Genomic DNA, 17,606 nt, shown 5'->3' with positions numbered 1-17,606 from the left:
GTATCGTCAAAGACTTGATCAGAATAAGACACTGAGTACGGTGTTTATGGCTTTGTCTTCCAAAGAGTAAACTTGATTCATATTTGAATAGATTGAGCTAAAATGGGTCGAATGCAGGGGAGTTAAAATATATAGAAAATGACCCAGTTCTTTAGGTCTTCCTCGGGGCACTCAGACTTATGCCAAAGTGAGGATTTACAATGCTTGCGAATTGCGTTTTTTTTGAGACCCATGATGAAGAGTTCCTCCATTCGTAAAATTGTGATAAGGTAACTTTTTTGTTTACCTGATCCCAATATTTCCCAATAATTGTATTACAGCCTTTTGCTGATTCAAAGATTCTCTGGCAAAGCAGCCTTTTCGCATGAAAGGATTGAAGTTGAAATTCAAGACTCTTGCGAAGACGAGGCACGGTGGTACCCACAACACTTATCAAGTGTTTGTGCAAATGATGTTAGCAACGATGTTATGAAATCAAAAGGAACTGGTTTAGAAAATACCGTTTAGGAAAATACCTCAGATTTGTTTATCAATCTACTTAAATACATTGAGCAAACGATAAGATATCACGCATTCAAGGATCACATTTGCACTGAATTTGACAAAAAATGCTCCGGATATATCTTAAGGCAATTGCCAATAAATATGGTATGCTTATTATAAGCCCAAAAAATGACTGAAAATATTTCACTTTTTTGAAATGGGCAAAAAACCTGAAAATAGATTTCAATTTCACCTTAAACTTACCTAATACCATAGTCCACAATTGTAATGACATGCTTGTTAAAAAGCAACTTTACGTAGAAATCAATTATTGCAAAGAGCGACAAGTTTGAAAATTGAACTCTCAAATGTGTCGTGCAGATATTTTGGAAACATAATCGGATAGCGCTACTTGTGGGGTTTACGTTGGAAAAATGGCCAATTTTACAACCTTTATAAGTTTCAATGGACAATTTTTGCTGCCTAAAGCTTTTAAAGATATCGTAAAGAAAATGAAAACATCTTATTTCTCATTATGTCATTTAAAAAAATGTCTTGGCAATAATTTGAACTATAGTTAGGACATCTTTCGATCTTTTATGGTGCAAATGCAACTATCAAGCTATAATAACTAATAATCTACCAAATCGATGTTTATGAAATCTCATATCAATACATAAATAAGAGTACTTTTGATATTGATTGACTTCGTTTTTGACAGTTTTAATGTAGTTTAAGTTATTAGGACACTTATCCGTGCTGCTTTTGACTATGTTTCTTATTACAAAAAGAAAAACCAACTTGGATGTCTTGGTATTTGAGCAAACACTTAATCAGAAATTACAACCACCATGGCAAAAAAGATAATTGCCTCGATTGGCCCCGATCTCATCCAACTCGATGGACCACTTTTTTTGTGGATCAAATCAGTTATTGTTCGTAATCATTGACCTTAACAAAGCGCGCAGTCTTTGAAAAGCCAGAACTAAAATTGTTCGATGAGCAGCATTGTGTACCTATGTAAGTAAGAAGTTTGTTGAACAGAAATGATTTGCTGGGGCATTTCTCGGCACAATTAACCACCATCTTGTGTATGTTTGTAACTACTTTGATCATATCTTATCTTTTAACTGTTAACATACCCAAGAGGGGTAATAATAGCTTCAAACTCAATGCTTATGCTTCTTCCATTTCAAAGATGATCAGTTTTGGTCACAGTATTCAGAATATTGGAAATAACCAATGAATTGACAATATGATGAAGTTTTCTCCGGCAGATTATGTGATTTCAAAATGCATTTTCAAGTTCATTCTGACGGACATTGATTGGACCAACCAATGCCCTGACATTCGATAATATTGGTTTTATCATCACGCTTATGAACTTGAAATCTGGCATGCGATAGCAATTCACTGATCCAAATGGCCGTTGTCGTGTGCATTTCCAAAGGACCTGTCAGAATGCGAGATTGGCCTTTGGCCAATGCCATGTAGATGATCAGCATGTTTTGCATGTCCTTGTCCACGCAAATAGCTTGTCTCAGTGAGTTCAGGACTTCGTGGGCCGCGTTCTCACCCGTCTTCTTCGGGTTCACTTTGGGAGAGCCTACCGCACAAGCGCCAATGGTGCAGCCGGTTGAGGTTTTGGCCACAATCACAATACTCGAGCCATTGGCAGTGGCAGACGCCTCCTTGAACGATCGAGTGAGGACCCGGCAGTCGGACGGGAGGTTTTGTTTGATCAATACCTCTGCGGCCCTGGTCATACTCTGGGCCAAGGACTCGGGTAAAGTTCCAGCCACCGAGGCCTCGATTTCGATAGACTCTACCTTTCCTGGGTCGGTCAAGTCTACAGGAGACAGCTCACGAACAGGATGAGCTACCGTTAGCTCCACATGGCCTCCGCCTTTGGGAAAGTAGCCTTTTTTCTTGACTGTCAGGTCGAATTGGGCGCCAAAGAGAGCTAGATTGGGACGGAATACCTTGTCATAATACTCGACGGTGGGAGCCATGTCGGCATTGGTGCCGCCTTTCAAATCCAGAGTTGAAGGTGCATCAGCAAATAGTAGGACTGGCAAGGAGACTTGAGCCAGAAGGGTCACCGCACCGGCGGTTCGTGTGTCGGCAGAATATTGACCTCCTTTTGGACCCAATTTCTCTGGGATGAAGTCGACCTCCATGGAATGCATCGTGTTTCCACTCAATTGTCCGGAACGAATCTCGTGGCTTAACTCGATTCCTTTTAAATGCTGAGCTTTTAACCCGGGCTTCGAGCGATTACCCCGAATCGAATGGATGTGAATGGGTGTGCCTAATATGGAGGCGAACCCCACGGCCATTCGCAAAATTTGACCTCCTCCTTCTAGATGGGTTCCATTGATTTGAATTTTCGTGGCCATAGCTTTGAACTGAAAATTTCAAGAGGATTAAAAATATCGTATTTGACAATCATCATGTGCTTATTTTTCCTCAGTTTTGCTTTATTTTCTTGCAAACATGATTAATCCATCTGGAGGAGGACGAGAGAGGGTAGTAGTAGTAGTAGTAGTATATTATATAATCTTCATCGATTTATCACCATGATACTAAATATGGTAGATGTGTGCTTGAATTATTGGTCGCACACACTCAGACACAAACACACTGAGAAAGGAGGAGAACAGCCCGGGCTGTGATGGCCTGGTGCCGGGGTTGTTGGATTGGGGGCGGTTTATAAAAAGGTCAGATCAAATGACGAAGTGATTGTGGCAATTTCGGGCAGGGAACCAATCGCAAGTCCCGCCCTGCCAGGCCGTCCGTGACATGGACTGCTCTTCGCTCCGCTACTATCTTCGGCTGGCATGAGTCAATTGATCTTGTTCATGTTCATCAAAAAATTGATTAGGAAAAACTTTCAGTTCTTGTTTTTGTTTGCGTACAAGTTGGCTGTATAAATAGGATGCAACTTCAATTGACAATTGAACGGGAAGGGACAAGAGGATGGTGATTGGTTGGTTGTAATATTTTGCTCCTGTTGTTGTTGTTTGTTTGTTTGTTTGTTTGTTTGTTTGCTGTGTGTGTTCTCACTGGATCAGGCACTTGTTCTTGTCCTTGCCAAAATACTTTCTGCGCTTGTACTTGGCCAAGAACTCCAGTTGTCGACTGTTAATGGCCCCTCGACGCTTCTTGCGGATCAGTTCGACAGCATCCTCGTACTTCATGCCTAGCTCGATGAGAGCAATGGCGACAAGCACCGGCGCACGACCTAAGCCGGTCACGCAATGAACTCCTACACACATTTCTGGGTTATTGGAAAACTCCTTGTTGAGGAGCATAAGCCATTTCTCGATGATCTCTGATGTGGGTGGAGAGCCATCTGTGAATGAAAGTTCTGTGAAGTTCACCCCCACAGCGGCGAGATCATCGGTTCGATAGGTCGGGTCGGTGGCGCACACCAAGTGGGTCACCTTGTTTTCCTTCAAGATCTTGATGTAGTTTTGTATGGTGGAGTCCTGGGGTTGCTCCGTGATAAGGAAGCGCATATTCTTGCATTCGATCACGGCCGGTGCCGGCCGAATGATCTTACTGCCCGTCATGTTGCTAGGTAAAGCTCCCCCACCAGCAGCAGCCACGGGCGACGACTGGTGCTTGGTGGGAGAAGTGGCGTTGGACGTCGTGGTGACGGTCGGGGGCAAGGTTCCACAAGGGGAACCTCGACGAATGGAGGGGAACCGCGCGGTATCAGTTGACCGTGCTTGTCAGCTAAGCTAGGCTGAGCTGAAGGGAGTGGATGCAAGTGGATGTAAGTATGGCAACTCAGATGAAGACCACTCAATTTTTGGGATGAGCTTCTTTTGCGGCGAATTTAAGGTTGATTAGATTGAAGATCACAGCACTGATTGACTACGTCGATATTGTGTCTAGGCGCTCTCTTTTCTCTTTAGAAGGCTGGCTCGAAACGTCCTCTCTAATCCTTCAGCTTGGAATAGCCAAAGCACTGACTTGGATGTCCTTTTCTATGGTTGGATGTATGTCGAATGTATGTCGATGTATGCGGGAACGGGCAATCAACGGCCGCGGCAGCCGGTCGGTTGAGCAAAGGGTCGTCGGCTCCTACTAACCGGGCTCGTCGAAGTTTGGATCACGGCCACATTCGCGGAGCCCTCGGACCGAGGGATCCAAACGGGGGATGGTGACAAAAGCGACGATGGCGCCGGGATCACCTGTTTCCATATGTGTGGGGTTCGGGGGACACACGTGGGTCAGAGATCCGTGGAATCCAGGATCTCCAGCTTGAATTCAACGGTTGAGTGGCACCCGTGCTAGACCATGAACTGGGCTAGACTTAATGACCCCGTGATGGTTCTCCGGGACGAAAGGCAATAAAATGGAGGCTGACAGCTCGAAGAGGCTCAGAGTGGAGAAGGGGGTGATAATGAGGGAGTCGCGGGCGACGACGACGACGACGGCGCCAAGGATGGTGATGATGGTGGCGATGACGATGACAATGGAGGAGCGGGAGGAGAGGAAGAGGTAGGCGGCAGGGGCGCCTAGGCAAGTAGGACCTCCAAGGAAGCGTAGGAAGCAACAGCTGCTGGCGTTTCACACGGAAACTTTTGTCAAACAGACGTCACTCTCACGATTGAAGACGAATGTAATATTGTTTCTTCTCGGTCGGTCGGGCTCTAATGGCTTGGGCTGCAAAGAGCGAAAGGAAGAAGCAAAAATTGGCGCAAAGTCAAGATTCAAGTGTGTGCGCAAGTCCATTCTCGGGCCGGACCACCCGCCTAACGGGCGGGCCAATGAAAACCCAGTCGGGGCCAACGCACACAAATACACTCACTCACTCACTCACTGACTGACTTACTCATGGGACTGGCCAAGATGACTTGGATCCATGTCAAAAGATCCAGAGGTTTTCATCTCGTCTATCTACCTGAAAAACTTCGCCCTGTCCAACAACCATTGTGGATGGACTAACCAACCCCTGGCCTTCATCTGTGGCCTTCGTAGCAAACCGGGGCTGTGCTTGTGCCCCTCCATGCCACTGGGCGAGTCTCATCATGCATCACAATCGCATGCTCATCTATGGCTGAATACAAGACATATCCTTCAAGGTTGGCCAAGGCCAACGAGCATCATTCGTGCTTCTCGAAATATGTCTCATAGGTCTCAAATGGAGCTGCCCGTCGTACAAGGCGACATTCATAGGGCACATCTTCAGAATGATGGATTGCAGGGGAAACGATGGATACATTGCCTGCCTGCCTGCCTGGCTGGCTGACTGGCTCGCTCGCTCGCTCGGTCTCCCGCCCTCCCTCCCTCCCTCCCTCCCTCCCTACCTACACACCTACCTTCCTTCCTTCCTTCTTAACTACGTACCATTGATTGAGGCCAGTTAGGTCTCAGTCGTGGGTCCCTCAAAATCAGCCCACAACCCGCCCATGGATCAGACTCACCTTTGGGGATCCCGGGCAGGATGAGTGATCAATCAGACCAGCCGTACTTTTAAAAAGCCCACTGGACCTACTTCCAATCTCGAGTCCCACTCTGAATTTGGGGTCGACCACGGCCTGACTGCCTTACTTACTTCACGCGAGTTCAACCACGGTCAGAATCCTCGGTCAGAATCCTCGGTCAGAGGTCGGAGGTTGAAGGTTGGGGCGATGCTGGCCAAGACAACTGAGAATTAGCAGGAACGTCTTCCCCAATCCAAGCAGAACGGCAGCGGGCTTACTCGTTTGCTTTTTCAGCTTCTGCTTCTACCTCTTCTGGACCGTCTTCTTGGACTTGTTCTTCTACAAAAGAATGAAAAGAACGTGACAGCGTGACTAGTGGCAATCGAAAACACTCTTTAACAATTTAACAATTCACATGAGGCTGAGATCAAATACGATCCCATCCACCCCTTGGCTAGCTTGGGGGGGGCGGGGGCCGTCTTGTCATAAAAAAATCATCAAAAATGCCTCAGACGACGACCGCAACTTGGGGAATGGGGGAGGGGGTTGTACCCCTCAACCTGTAACGCACACCCCACTGTGGCACTAAAAAGTATAATATTCCACTCCTGGGGGGGGAATTTTTGCTGAACCCCATGAACTGATATGACACGTGCCTCTCACACTTAAAGCTTGGCCCACTGATCAGTGGTCAATCAACCACGGTTGGGTTCCATTCAATTGCCCAGAGTGGTGCAATGAGGCTACTCCTCCATCCAATGAGGGTGCCCTGGCCTCCCGTCACCTCATGTCTAGATATATGGATCTGCCTCAAGAAGAAGGATACAAGAAGGAACTTAGTCAGCTCGCTGGGGGAAAGAAAGAGGGCGCGTCATAGCCTGGGCTGAGTGAGTCTTGTGGCGGCTGATTTGGCAGAGCGAGCAGGAGAAATCGAGAGGGACAGGGGACAATCCCTGATGAACAGCGCGAACTCGGCCACTCATACTGCTATTAACATTCGATTTCGGATAGCGAACATTCCGAAGTTCGCGAGAGACCGACTCCTTCACCATGAAATTCAAAGTGTCCATGAATCGCTGGCCCATTTGCCCTTGAAGGGGATGACCCCCTCCTCGTCCCCGTCCCCCCAGGCCCTAGGCCCTCTCTCCTTCGTTCTCCCCAAGAGGTCGCCGCTCACTTTCGACGTCATGCTCTTCTTCTTCTTCTTCTTCTTCTTCTTCTTCTCTTGGGGCTTGTTGTTCGACCTAGAACCTCGCTCCTCGCTTTTCGTTCGTTCCGTGGATCACGATTCACGATGATGTTGTTGTCAAGTGGCTGGTGCCGACTTAGACAAGAACAACGTAGTCCTTGAACGATCGTTCTAGTTTCTAACAATTGCGGACAAAGTCGTTCATGCCCTTTCTTAGACTACGTACGACAAGAAGATGGGACCGACCGACCACCCTTGGAGCGTTCGAGACTGTCTACTTTTTGAGACGTACGTTGGATTGTTCCCACTGAGTCGTCATTGCTCCATCCAGGTGTGGTTCGGAACAACGAAAACTAGAAAGCGCTCAAGGGATCGCTACTTCTACTCTCACTGTTTTTAATTACTTTGTATTCGTTGTGGAATGGACGGACGAGAGGATGTTCCAATTCACGAATTTGAGAAGTAGTTCGATCCAGAGCGTATTGAATGGCATGCCACTAGGAGAGAGAGAGAGAGAGAGAGAGAGTTCAGGCACGGATCAGGATCATCATGGTCCAGAAAAATGGAGAAATAGGCTGCGTGACAGGCGACACAGCAACGGACCTTTCTTGAGGTGTTTTCACGGACGTCTCGTCGGATATTCTTGATTAAGTATCCAAGCCAAAGACAAAGTTAGAAGAACAACTCATCAAGATCTTCTAATGGCTTTATTATGCGAATCCGAGTTGAGACTTGACTTTGTAGCAAATTATCGTTCATTCAAAAAAATCAAAAGAAACTTACTTGATTACAAGTTACATCACACCAGCTTAAACTCAATTTTCAACGCAAATCCCTGTCCCTTCGACCTTGACCCACTGGAATAAGAACGACGGGGATGCTAGGGTCGAGAAGTAACATTAGGCAAGCGCGTGAGAGACTGATCGGGGGATCGCTACGACATTGTATTTCAATTTTCAGGTGGATCAAAAGATATGCGATCTCAAAGAGCAATGCATAACAAGGCATAAAATGAATGATCTAACCCTCCTTTCCTCAATCAATTATCAGAGGACGACTGGCTCATTCATTTTGTTTCGAGTTATGTAGAAGACATTGAAAGGGCATAGCATTTGGCGCAGTCATTCGATTGAGCTAAAAATTGAAATATTCAATGGTAGCCACCCAAATGTAGGTCTTAAGTTGGAAGACGAACACAATAAACCAAAGGCTCGATTCCACGAAATGTCAAGTCTCGACCCCAACACTCACGTCCATATTCCAGTGGTTCATGTTTCAAATTTTCCTTTCATTGGCTGTTAAGCTTCTTTCAATGCCATTCCATATTTCTTGTTAAGTCTGCATTTGATGGCCAAGTTTCTTCAAGCCTTTGCCATCTTCTTTGAGGATGTCGTAAAAGTCGTCCAGGACATCTTTAAATTGGTCGCAAATGGCCTGTGGCCGAAAGCGATGGCGATGGTCTGACACTAGTCTCGGAGTGATGCAATAAGCCCGCAGTTTCTTGAAGAGTTGCTGATCCGTGTTATAAACGCATTCTTTAGGATAAAGTTCCGGGTAAACCAATCGATTGGGAACCAGCGGCAAACACCCCAAGTACGTGGCCTCTAGCATCGAAACGCCAAAAAACTCGTGATGAGCAGTTGACACCACGATATCACTATGTTGTAACACGTGATAATAATCTTCGCGTGAGGGTAGAAATCCCCAATGGGCAATAAATTCAGGACCAAGGTCAATCTGGGCGGTGGCAAAGATTTCAGGAACTTGAGCGTAGGCTTCGCCTAATATCGAAACCACAAATTGATGACCCTCGGCTTTTAATCGAGCCAGGACTTTGAAGAAGCTGTCAGGATTTTTGTCATGCTCCCAACGATGCGGCCACACAATCTTCAATGGTCCAGTCGGTAAATCAATGGCACCAATGTGATGCGGCAACGCATCCCAATCAATAGGAAAGTAAATGACCCGACTTTGGCTCTCAATTTGCTGGCGGATGGTCCGCCAGTCAGCTCTATGGTCCGGTTGGGTATTGAGATGGGTCTGGATGTGATCGAGAAACGAGGTTTGGTTGAATTTCGAGTTGAACACGACCACATCCGCGGCTAGAGCGGCGAGGATCTGGTTGTACCCGTATTGAAAGTCTCGCTCCTTCACCGCCCGCACGGGATATATCAATTGATTTTCGTGAAAGTACACGACTTTGCGCACCGACCGTGACCCCAAGGATGGGCATAAGGCCAATAATTCGGCCAAGTTCAACACGGACGAACAAAATAAAACATCGAACGTCACATCCGAGGGGATTTTCTGACTGAAAAATAAGGCCGAAGTGCGAGCCCGCCAATGCCACTTTTTGGCCGGCAACGTCAAGACCTTCACGTTCCAGCCATTTTGAAGCCAAGTCCGCTCCAAAAAGTCAACGAGTTGTCGATGGGAGCCACCATAGAATGGCTCAATAATTAGCACCCGCATGGAACCTTCAGCCAATCACTGTCACGAATCACTAAAACGAAGAGCAAGCTCAAGGGTCAAAATGGATTACTGGCTGACACAAAGGCTTCAATGTAGTACTGTGAGGTTGGAGGTTTGTTGGAAGATCTCAATGATAATCTTACTGCACTGACAATCGCACACTTTATTTCGTTCGACAACCTCTTGGAAGTCTTGGAGAGAGTTGTATCTGCATAGAATAATAGGCTTAATACTGAAAACTTCTTTTGGTTTGGATATCGTCGAGGAGCGAGGCCAGTTCTTGGTCATCGAATCGCCCTTCTAAGCTGGGAATAAGAGCCTTGGCTTCCTCGGGCGACTCCGGACACAGATTGGCCAAGGCGGCCAATTCGAATTTGTGGATCTTCTTGTTGGTGAGGAGGGCGCGGATGGCGGCAATGTTCTCCATGTTCTTGAACTTGGCGAAGCGTTGTGTGTAGTTGAGCGTTTTCATGAAGACTTCAGAGAACTCTTGTTCTTCTTCGGCGGATTCGTTCTGTTGCTTGCGATGCTGGAGAAGGATGTGAACCTCGGAAATCAGGAGGGTCTTGGTCTCGTTGTCCTCAAACTCTTTAGGAAACACCAACTCGGAAGCATCCTCTTCCCCTTGAGTATTTTCTTGGGCATTGGCGGCCATGCTGCGATTCAGGTGAGGATCTGGGGACTTCTTGGACGCTAGAAAGATGACTGGCAATGGGAGAAGAAGCCAACGTTGACACACAAAATCCTAGGTTGGTGTTTTAGGTATAGACAGGAGGGTGGCGGTGGCGGTGGTGGTGGTCGTGGTGGTGGTGATGCTGGCGTGTGTTGATGTTTTGTTGATGTTTTAGAGTTACCCTTAGGGTGACCATAATGAAACTACACTGGAAAAATTTAATTCAATTATTTCTTTGTTAATCAAAGTGGATGTTAATGTTCACTTTGATAGCTTGCGAGCGACGATATTGGACTGGTTATCAAGGACAGGATAAAGTTATTAGCCATAAAATGGCCACCATCTGGCACAAAGCTGGTCTATCAAATTGCCGACCCCGAAAGTCGGGCATCACGTTGTCTTATTTTTCCGATTGGCAATGCCATTGTCAGGTATCAATTCTTTTGTCTGAGGGTGGGGTTAGCATCTAAAAGTTTTGCTAAGAAAGCTTAGGGAGGAGTGCCAAATCGGGGATGGCACATGAACAATCAATTGATAATGACATGTAAGTTAGGGCTTGCCTGAGTGAGCTAAGGATATAATGTGGACTGTTCTGGTATCCTGCCATTTGCCCTTTTTGTTTAAAATGGTTCTGCGAAGGTTCCTCATTTTGCCCTCACCAATTTGGAGAGCATGAGTTTTAGGACAAATCTTTGGTTTCTTTGACCAGCTTTTATGTGTAACTCAGAGCCAAAATGGAGTTTATCGAGCATATTCTGACCTTATCTAAGCGAAAAAGTTTCTATTGCCGGGGCGAGTCCTTTGATGTCTCAACTTTTTACCGGACTCACCGAGTCCGGACTAAAAGTCCTTTGCTGCACTCAAGTCCAACCAAAAACCCCATTATGATTTGGCAAAGTCAAATGAGTCTAATGCAATCGCCTTTGAAAGGCACGCATCTTAGATGGACAATTCATGCCGAGAAACGAGAAATTCATAGAAAGATCTTCTTTCTTCTCAAATTACAATTCAGGACTTTCTTAAAGACTCTAGTCCAGCCAATTTCTCCAATTTCGGGTAAAAGATTTGAGTGTAGTCTCAAGTCTGAACTCGTCCCAGCAAGAAGAGCATCCCACATTCCAAAGAATTTACTTGGAAACTGGGCAATGCCTTGATGTGGGACTGTGAATTAGGGCATGAGACTCTTTTACTCTGAAACCAAGTAAGCACCAATCGAGGCTTGGCACCAATGCAGAACAATGACATGCGAAAGTCTAAGACAAATTAATCCTTTTGTTTGACGAGTCCAGACTCGACCCAGCACTAAGGCTAACTCACAAAGCGCCCTTTGAATTCAAAAACGTAAACAATATCTCGAGTAGGAAGCCAATTGGATACGGGATTAGGATGAGCAAAAATGGTATCATATGGCAAAAGAACAAAAAAAATCATTATCATTTTGATTCACTTAAACAAGTCGATTAGCATTAGAAACTACATCGTGTTTTCAAGGATTTTTAAAGCATATTTGACCGTTCTTCAGTGCTTTCCATCAAAACACATCATTCAACATGGTATCAAAAGCCCTTAAGTCCGGAGTGATGTTTGCTCATGAGGTCATACTATGAATTCCGGAATTCAATGCTGCATTTCATATGTTAAAGAACTGTAGCAAAGGTATTTTGGTCCTACCACAAGGGTATATAAATATATACATTCAGCCAAGTAAGCTCTCTCAGTTGCTAGCCTAGCTTAAGTTTGTTCAGGCCCTAGTGCTTGCTTCTTGTCTGACGTAAGAGGAAGGAGAAAATAAAGAGCTTTTCCATATATTTTGTTCCTGATAAGTAAAAATAAATGGAAAAGCTTTGAATAATTTGTTCTTCTTCTAGCATCAATAATGAGCACTATTTGCTAACACAAAAAAAAAACATTTTCTGATCAGATACCTAGCATGGGCCATTAACTACTGTATACAGTAGTTCATGTATGGGACAAGGATGATCAGGTCCGTTGATTGAGCAACTTTAAACTTCAATTGAAGAGATTTGGCTGTCCGGCAAGTAATTGATATTTTTGAATGAAATGTGTGTATAGCTGTCAATGTTTTGATTCAAAACTGTATTATTCACGATTAAGGCCATGGTGTTGCTAAAAAAGGGGCGTCAAAAATGCGACAACTTAATCATAGACAACAAGTAAAGGTCCAAACAAGTGCCAGGCTAGGCGCCAAAGACAATCCAAACGACCCATATACATTTTTTGCCGCTGGCGGTAAGAAGACAATGGAATCACCTAAACCTTGGGAATTTTAGGACTTATGTCAGCCCTGACATTGTAGAAGAAAAATTGGTAGCTTGATCTATTAGTAGCTTGAAGATAGATCACATTTCACCTTTATTAACACCTTGGGGAATCACACGTGTTTGGGTACAAATTCAAAAATTGGCATACTATTTAGCTGAGTAGTCCCTTATGCCTTGTGTCTTATAGGTCTTTCTAGATATCCATGATCATGATCAATGTTAGTCTGTCCTCCAACCGTGGGACACTTGCTGTGAATAGTCTTGTTTAGATTTTGCTGTCCTCTGAATACACTGATTTGGAAATGGGAAATGAGAAATGGGAACTGACATACATGAGACGTTTTTGCACGATTTCTACACAGGGCTGCCATTGGTCATCTAGCCGAGTGAGTGTGCACTGTGCAGATCGTTACAAGAAATCCCAGACATTCGCCAAGGAAGTGCATCACTTGCTGGGCATGCGAGTGAACGTGGGCCCACAAGGGGTCTGGAAGTGTCTGGGAGTCTGGCGAGATCAAGCCACTTTTGCACAAATAGAGGAAGAGGTCTTTCCTGCCAGAGAAAGCTTGATATATTAGGTCACGCCCTATTGTTTATAGCGCCATTTCAACTTGCGGGAGATTCGCTCGACCTCCGTTCCTCATTCATATCTGGTTGGTTGTTCATTGGCATGCCTCGTGCAGGCAAATAGACCACCGTAATTTAGTTCGATCGAACGTGCCAAGCCTATCCAACATGCAGGCAGAAATGCAACTTTCACGGGTTGAGCCCCAACGGTATACAAAATGCTCCCAAGTGACCCTTTTTCCCGGTGAGCCGGCGATTTCCCTCCCATTTCGGGCCCCAAGCCGGCGATTCTAATCCCCACCTGATCCACACATTGACACATAATGTTATGGGTCCTTAAGACCGGACTAAACCGACCTAAGCCTGCCAAATTGGCATTTTCCAAGCGATTTCAGACACCTCTTCAGCAACCACGGGCACGAGTTTTCGTTTGGCCTTTTTCTCCCGATCCGATTGCCGCAAGCCTGAAAGTCTCATTCGAGCCGACAGCCTTTAGGGTAGCCATTTTGGCACAGAATCATTTCACATTAGGCTGATTCACCTCCTTCTACCCCCAATCCAGTGTGAGTCACCGACAGACCCCAATCATTACTAAAAAGCCATTCTGGGCCTAAAATGACTGCCAATGTGGAATCTCATGGCTATTGTTACCTTTTGTGTATGAAACAAGAAAATTAGTGAGTGCCAGAGAGGGATTGTCAAACCGGGTTATTAGTCACATTGAGTTTTGCATGTTAGAAGTGCATGCCCAAGGACCTCCCCACCTCTCACGTCCTGCTAGCGCCTTTGGTGAGCAAGCATGATCCTCTTCCTGGTTCGCCTTTGGCGTCGTTCAGCGTCGTTAGCGTCGTCAGCGTCCTCCTTGCGTGCCTTGTTACTGCTACTACTGCTGGTTTTGGCCGCACCTACCGATTCCTCCGACTGTCTAGGCAGCCAGGAGGTGAACTTGATCCCTCATGGTGAGGCGGCAAGGCCAGATCCAAGCGTATTCGTTTGTGCACGGTGTGGCCTGGATGGCGGGCGAGGGCGCCGAGGCGCCGAGTCCTAATCTCAAAGCTGCTCTCACTATTCCTTGTCATGGGAGGGAGGGACTGCTTGGGTAAATTATCGCGGACGACTCTCGTCGCCGTTGTGTGTTCGTCGTTCTCTGAGCAAACCAAGCCTAAGAAGCTTAATAGTATAGCATGAGATGGGAAAAAGGGAGAGCGAGCAACGGAAGACAAGAGATAGATCTAGTACATTACTGACTGCTTCGTCGACTCTTGGAAGAAGGAGGAAAAAAAACCATTGCGAGAAATCATGATTGTCCCGTGTCGGCCGTCACTCGTTCCTGGTGTGTGGCCTCTGAACTGAAGCCCTCTAGCTGTCGAGCCGTCCTCGTCCTGGTCCCCGTTCCTCTTGTCCATCCTCAATCCAGTCAGTCAAGTGTGCGCGGATTTGGAGTCCGCTGGATGTCCCCCACAGACGGACGTTTTCGACAAGGCCGCTCTCGTTCCTTTGGTAAGCCCGCGCTTGCTTGCTTGCTTGCGTGCGTGCGTGCGTGGGTCGGTCTTCTCCATCTTTGGGCTGGGTCGCGCCGAGCCGTGCCCTCGTTGGGTTTTCCTGATCTTGGCCGTGGCCTCTCCTTGTGCTGCTTCTTCATCCCCGAGCCTCGAGTGCCTTAACCACCCTGGGCATGCCCCGGCCTGCTTGGAGTTCGTCTTTCTCTTGAATGGGACAAGACGGTGTTGTTGTGGTTGTTGTTGCTGTTGCCAACTTCGTCCCAATGCCCTGATTACGACAGCGACTAAGAGCTGTCTGTGGCTGGACGGAGTTCGACTATTAGCACAAGTAGCAGTCATTCAGGCAGTCAGGCATCCGCTCATCCATCCATCCATCCATCCATCTATCCATCTATCCATCCATCCCATCCTCCTTTTTCCTCCTTTTCTTCCTCGTCCTCCTTGGCTTCTGATTGTTGCCCGTCCTCGTCCTCCAGGAAGAAAGAGGCTATTGACTCCAAACGATTAGTTGTTCCAAGGCCTTCGATCCTCAAGGCCAGGCCCCGCGCTACTCGTTCCATCCAATTCGAACACGACGACGACGACGACGACCACAACAACGACGGCGACGCAGGCCTACTCATCATCAACGGCCTAGCTCAGCTCCTCGTGGGCCTTGGGGTCGCAGTTCGTCCTCGACGAGCTTAGATTCGTTTGTTCGTTGGTGTGCAAACGGCTGAGTGAGTGAGTGAAACAGTGAGCGAGCTGACGAACTGACGAGCTGCTCGTCCGAATTGGAGATGGGTCGGCGGTCGGGTCGGTAGGCAGCGACTCCTTCCAACCCGTCATCCATTCCACCATTGGATCTGGCACCGTTGAATTACAGCCCAAAGGAACTTCAGGGACGTGGAGCAAACGGGCAGAAACATCAAGATTGCCGTCACATCCACAGCTCCATTCATTAACCTCCCCCGTCATTGTCCGCCAGTCGGAGGGGGAGGGTCGTCGAACTTTTTGGGGCGTTTTTCCTGGTGGTTGGATCAGAGGAACGGTTCACCAACTTTGCGTTTGTGTGACAGGTAAGCCCAAAGAGCGTTTCTAAGACCAATTTGTGGGCTACTAGCGTTGGATAGGTGCCCCATCCAGTCCTGCTAGTGAGCTTCAAAGCTAGCTACTCTTACTAAATTCCATCCCAAATCTGGCTGGTGATGGATTGATCGCCAAATGTCATGAATCTCTTGACACATCCCTGAAATGGTGCTCATTCGAGCTGGGGTGTGACGACTCAGTGTCAACCTTTTCTTGCCAACCATCCCGAGAATTAGAGTGAACTGGGACGGGTTCCAGGACTTGAGGTTGTTCTAGTAGGATTTGTCTACGACTCATCTGCCCACCATAACCATCTTGTCAGACTTTGGTTTCCAATCTGACCTTCAATTCTTGTTCCTTTTGCAGCGGCCTCGCACTTCCAACTCCCCTTGACTAGTCCGTTGTGATCGATCGTGCCACGACGTTAGATCCTTCCCTCCACCCACCATCATCTTCATCATCATCATCTTCATCATCATCACGAACATCAACACCACCGCCATCATGAGCTCGAATGCTCCCACCTCGGCTGACGCGTGCCTGAGCATCGTTCATTCACTCATGTGTCATCGGCAAGGTGGAGAATCCGAGAGTTTCTCCAAACGAGCCATTGAAAGCCTGGTAAAGAAGCTCAAAGAAAAGCGCGACGAATTGGATAGCCTGATCACGGCCATCACCACCAATGGCGCCCACCCCACGAAATGCGTGACCATCCAGCGCACGCTGGACGGTCGTCTCCAAGTGGCGGGTCGCAAAGGCTTCCCGCATGTGATTTATGCGCGCATCTGGCGTTGGCCGGACTTGCACAAAAACGAGCTCAAGCAGGTCAAGTACTGCCAGTTTGCGTTCGACCTCAAGGCAGACTCGGTGTGTGTGAATCCTTACCATTATGAGCGCGTGGTCAGCCCCGGGATTGATTTGTCGGGTTTGACCTTGCATCCGGGCTCCATGACGGGTTATCCCAAAGAGGAAGACCGACCCATGAGCGGTTGGGATCATTGGGACGGGGGCAACTCCTCGTCCTCCATGGGCCCATCGCACGGGGCGGGCGGCTCCTCAGCGGGCACGCCCAATCCTCCTTCGTCCTCAACTCATCCGGGTCACCCAAACGCGGTGGCGCCCCCGGGAACTCAGGGAAACCAGCCCAATTTTGGCCAGGAGAGCAACCATCCCAGCAGCAGCAGCAGCAACACGGGCAGCAACAACAGCACCAACAACCTGGGTGGGGCTCCACCTGGCTCCTCCCAGGCTGTGGCCATCTCGGGGCTGACCGGCTCCAACAGCACGGGCAACAACAACAGCAGCAGCATCCTCATCAACAATCCCAGCCACAACGCGGGTCAGGGCGGTCTGATCGGCGGACCCGGTCTGGGCCGGAGTCCCTCCCAGCTGCCCCAGAATGGTACGGCCCCGGGGGCGAATGCGCCGTTCCAGCAGAACACCAACAACAACAATCCAAGCCACAACAACGCCACCATGGCCAACAACAACAACAACAGCAGCTCCTCCTCCAACACCACCCACAACAGCAACAACAACACCTCCTCCTCCAGCCACCTCACGAGCAGCCCATCAAATGCTCTTGGGAGTGGTGGCCACCCCCAGACGTCCAATCTTGGAGCGAACAACTCCAACCCGGCCCTGGGGGGGGTCCATTCCCAAGCGACCACTGGCAATCCAGTGCAGGCCAACCATGGGAACTGGTCAGCTACGGGGGCTACCCTCAACTACCCGGCTACGCAGAACATGGGGCCGCAACAAACAGCCACAGTTGGCACCCCGGGTTCGGGAGTGAACACTGGTGATTGGTTCGCCAACCGAACAACCACCCATATGGCCACTCAGGAGGCCAATGGACCCATTTCAAAGTCTCCCATGCCCGAATTTTGGTGTTCCATCGCTTATTTCGAGCTGGACACACAGGTAAGTCAG

The 17,606-nt window shown here is 47.7% G+C and overlaps 5 protein-coding genes across 6 annotated transcripts in view; 1 reads left to right on the top strand and 4 right to left on the bottom strand.

The window, feature by feature from the left end:
* Positions 1-1,651: 1,651 nt before the first annotated feature.
* On the bottom strand, positions 1,652-2,885 carry LOC131879951 (RNA 3'-terminal phosphate cyclase-like). Its single transcript, XM_059226431.1, has one exon. The coding sequence runs from the start codon at positions 2,880-2,882 to the stop codon at positions 1,791-1,793; it is 1,092 nt and encodes a 363-aa protein (XP_059082414.1). The 5' UTR covers positions 2,883-2,885; the 3' UTR covers positions 1,652-1,790.
* Positions 2,886-3,000: 115 nt separating this feature from the next.
* Positions 3,001-6,259, bottom strand: LOC131879952 (PRL-1 phosphatase-like). Of its 2 annotated transcripts, none has more exons than XM_059226432.1 (2): positions 6,053-6,259; positions 3,001-5,160 (listed from the first exon to the last, which is right to left on the bottom strand). In XM_059226432.1, exon 2 carries the CDS (start codon positions 4,056-4,058, stop codon positions 3,546-3,548), a length of 513 nt encoding a protein of 170 aa, XP_059082415.1. In that variant the 5' UTR covers positions 4,059-5,160; positions 6,053-6,259; the 3' UTR covers positions 3,001-3,545. The 2 variants fall into 2 exon arrangements, with proteins under 2 accessions (XP_059082415.1, XP_059082416.1); XM_059226433.1 differs by having other exon boundaries at positions 5,922-6,063.
* A 1,539-nt stretch (positions 6,260-7,798) lies between these two features.
* LOC131879950 (glycosyltransferase-like domain-containing protein 1) lies at positions 7,799-9,588 on the bottom strand. The gene has a single exon (XM_059226430.1). It carries the CDS (start codon positions 9,580-9,582, stop codon positions 8,443-8,445), a length of 1,140 nt encoding a protein of 379 aa, XP_059082413.1. The 5' UTR covers positions 9,583-9,588; the 3' UTR covers positions 7,799-8,442.
* Positions 9,589-9,613: 25 nt separating this feature from the next.
* On the bottom strand, positions 9,614-10,413 carry LOC131879954 (DNA-directed RNA polymerase II subunit RPB4-like). The gene has a single exon (XM_059226434.1). The coding sequence runs from the start codon at positions 10,235-10,237 to the stop codon at positions 9,809-9,811; it is 429 nt and encodes a 142-aa protein (XP_059082417.1). The 5' UTR covers positions 10,238-10,413; the 3' UTR covers positions 9,614-9,808.
* A 3,966-nt stretch (positions 10,414-14,379) lies between these two features.
* Positions 14,380-17,606, top strand: part of LOC131881380 (mothers against decapentaplegic homolog 4-like) — a gene marked incomplete in the record, with an annotated part of 5,497 nt that continues 2,270 nt past the window's right edge. Inside the window, 2 exon segments of the mRNA XM_059228225.1 lie at positions 14,380-15,664; positions 16,041-17,597. Of these exon segments, the coding sequence (XP_059084208.1) occupies positions 16,179-17,597 (1,419 nt within the window).

This window comes from Tigriopus californicus, chromosome 5, assembly GCF_007210705.1.
Source record: "Tigriopus californicus strain San Diego chromosome 5, Tcal_SD_v2.1, whole genome shotgun sequence".
Taxonomy (NCBI): domain Eukaryota; kingdom Metazoa; phylum Arthropoda; class Copepoda; order Harpacticoida; family Harpacticidae; genus Tigriopus; species Tigriopus californicus.
The sequence above is the reverse complement of the archived record's forward strand: the minus strand, read 5'-3'. Positions and strand labels throughout refer to the sequence as shown.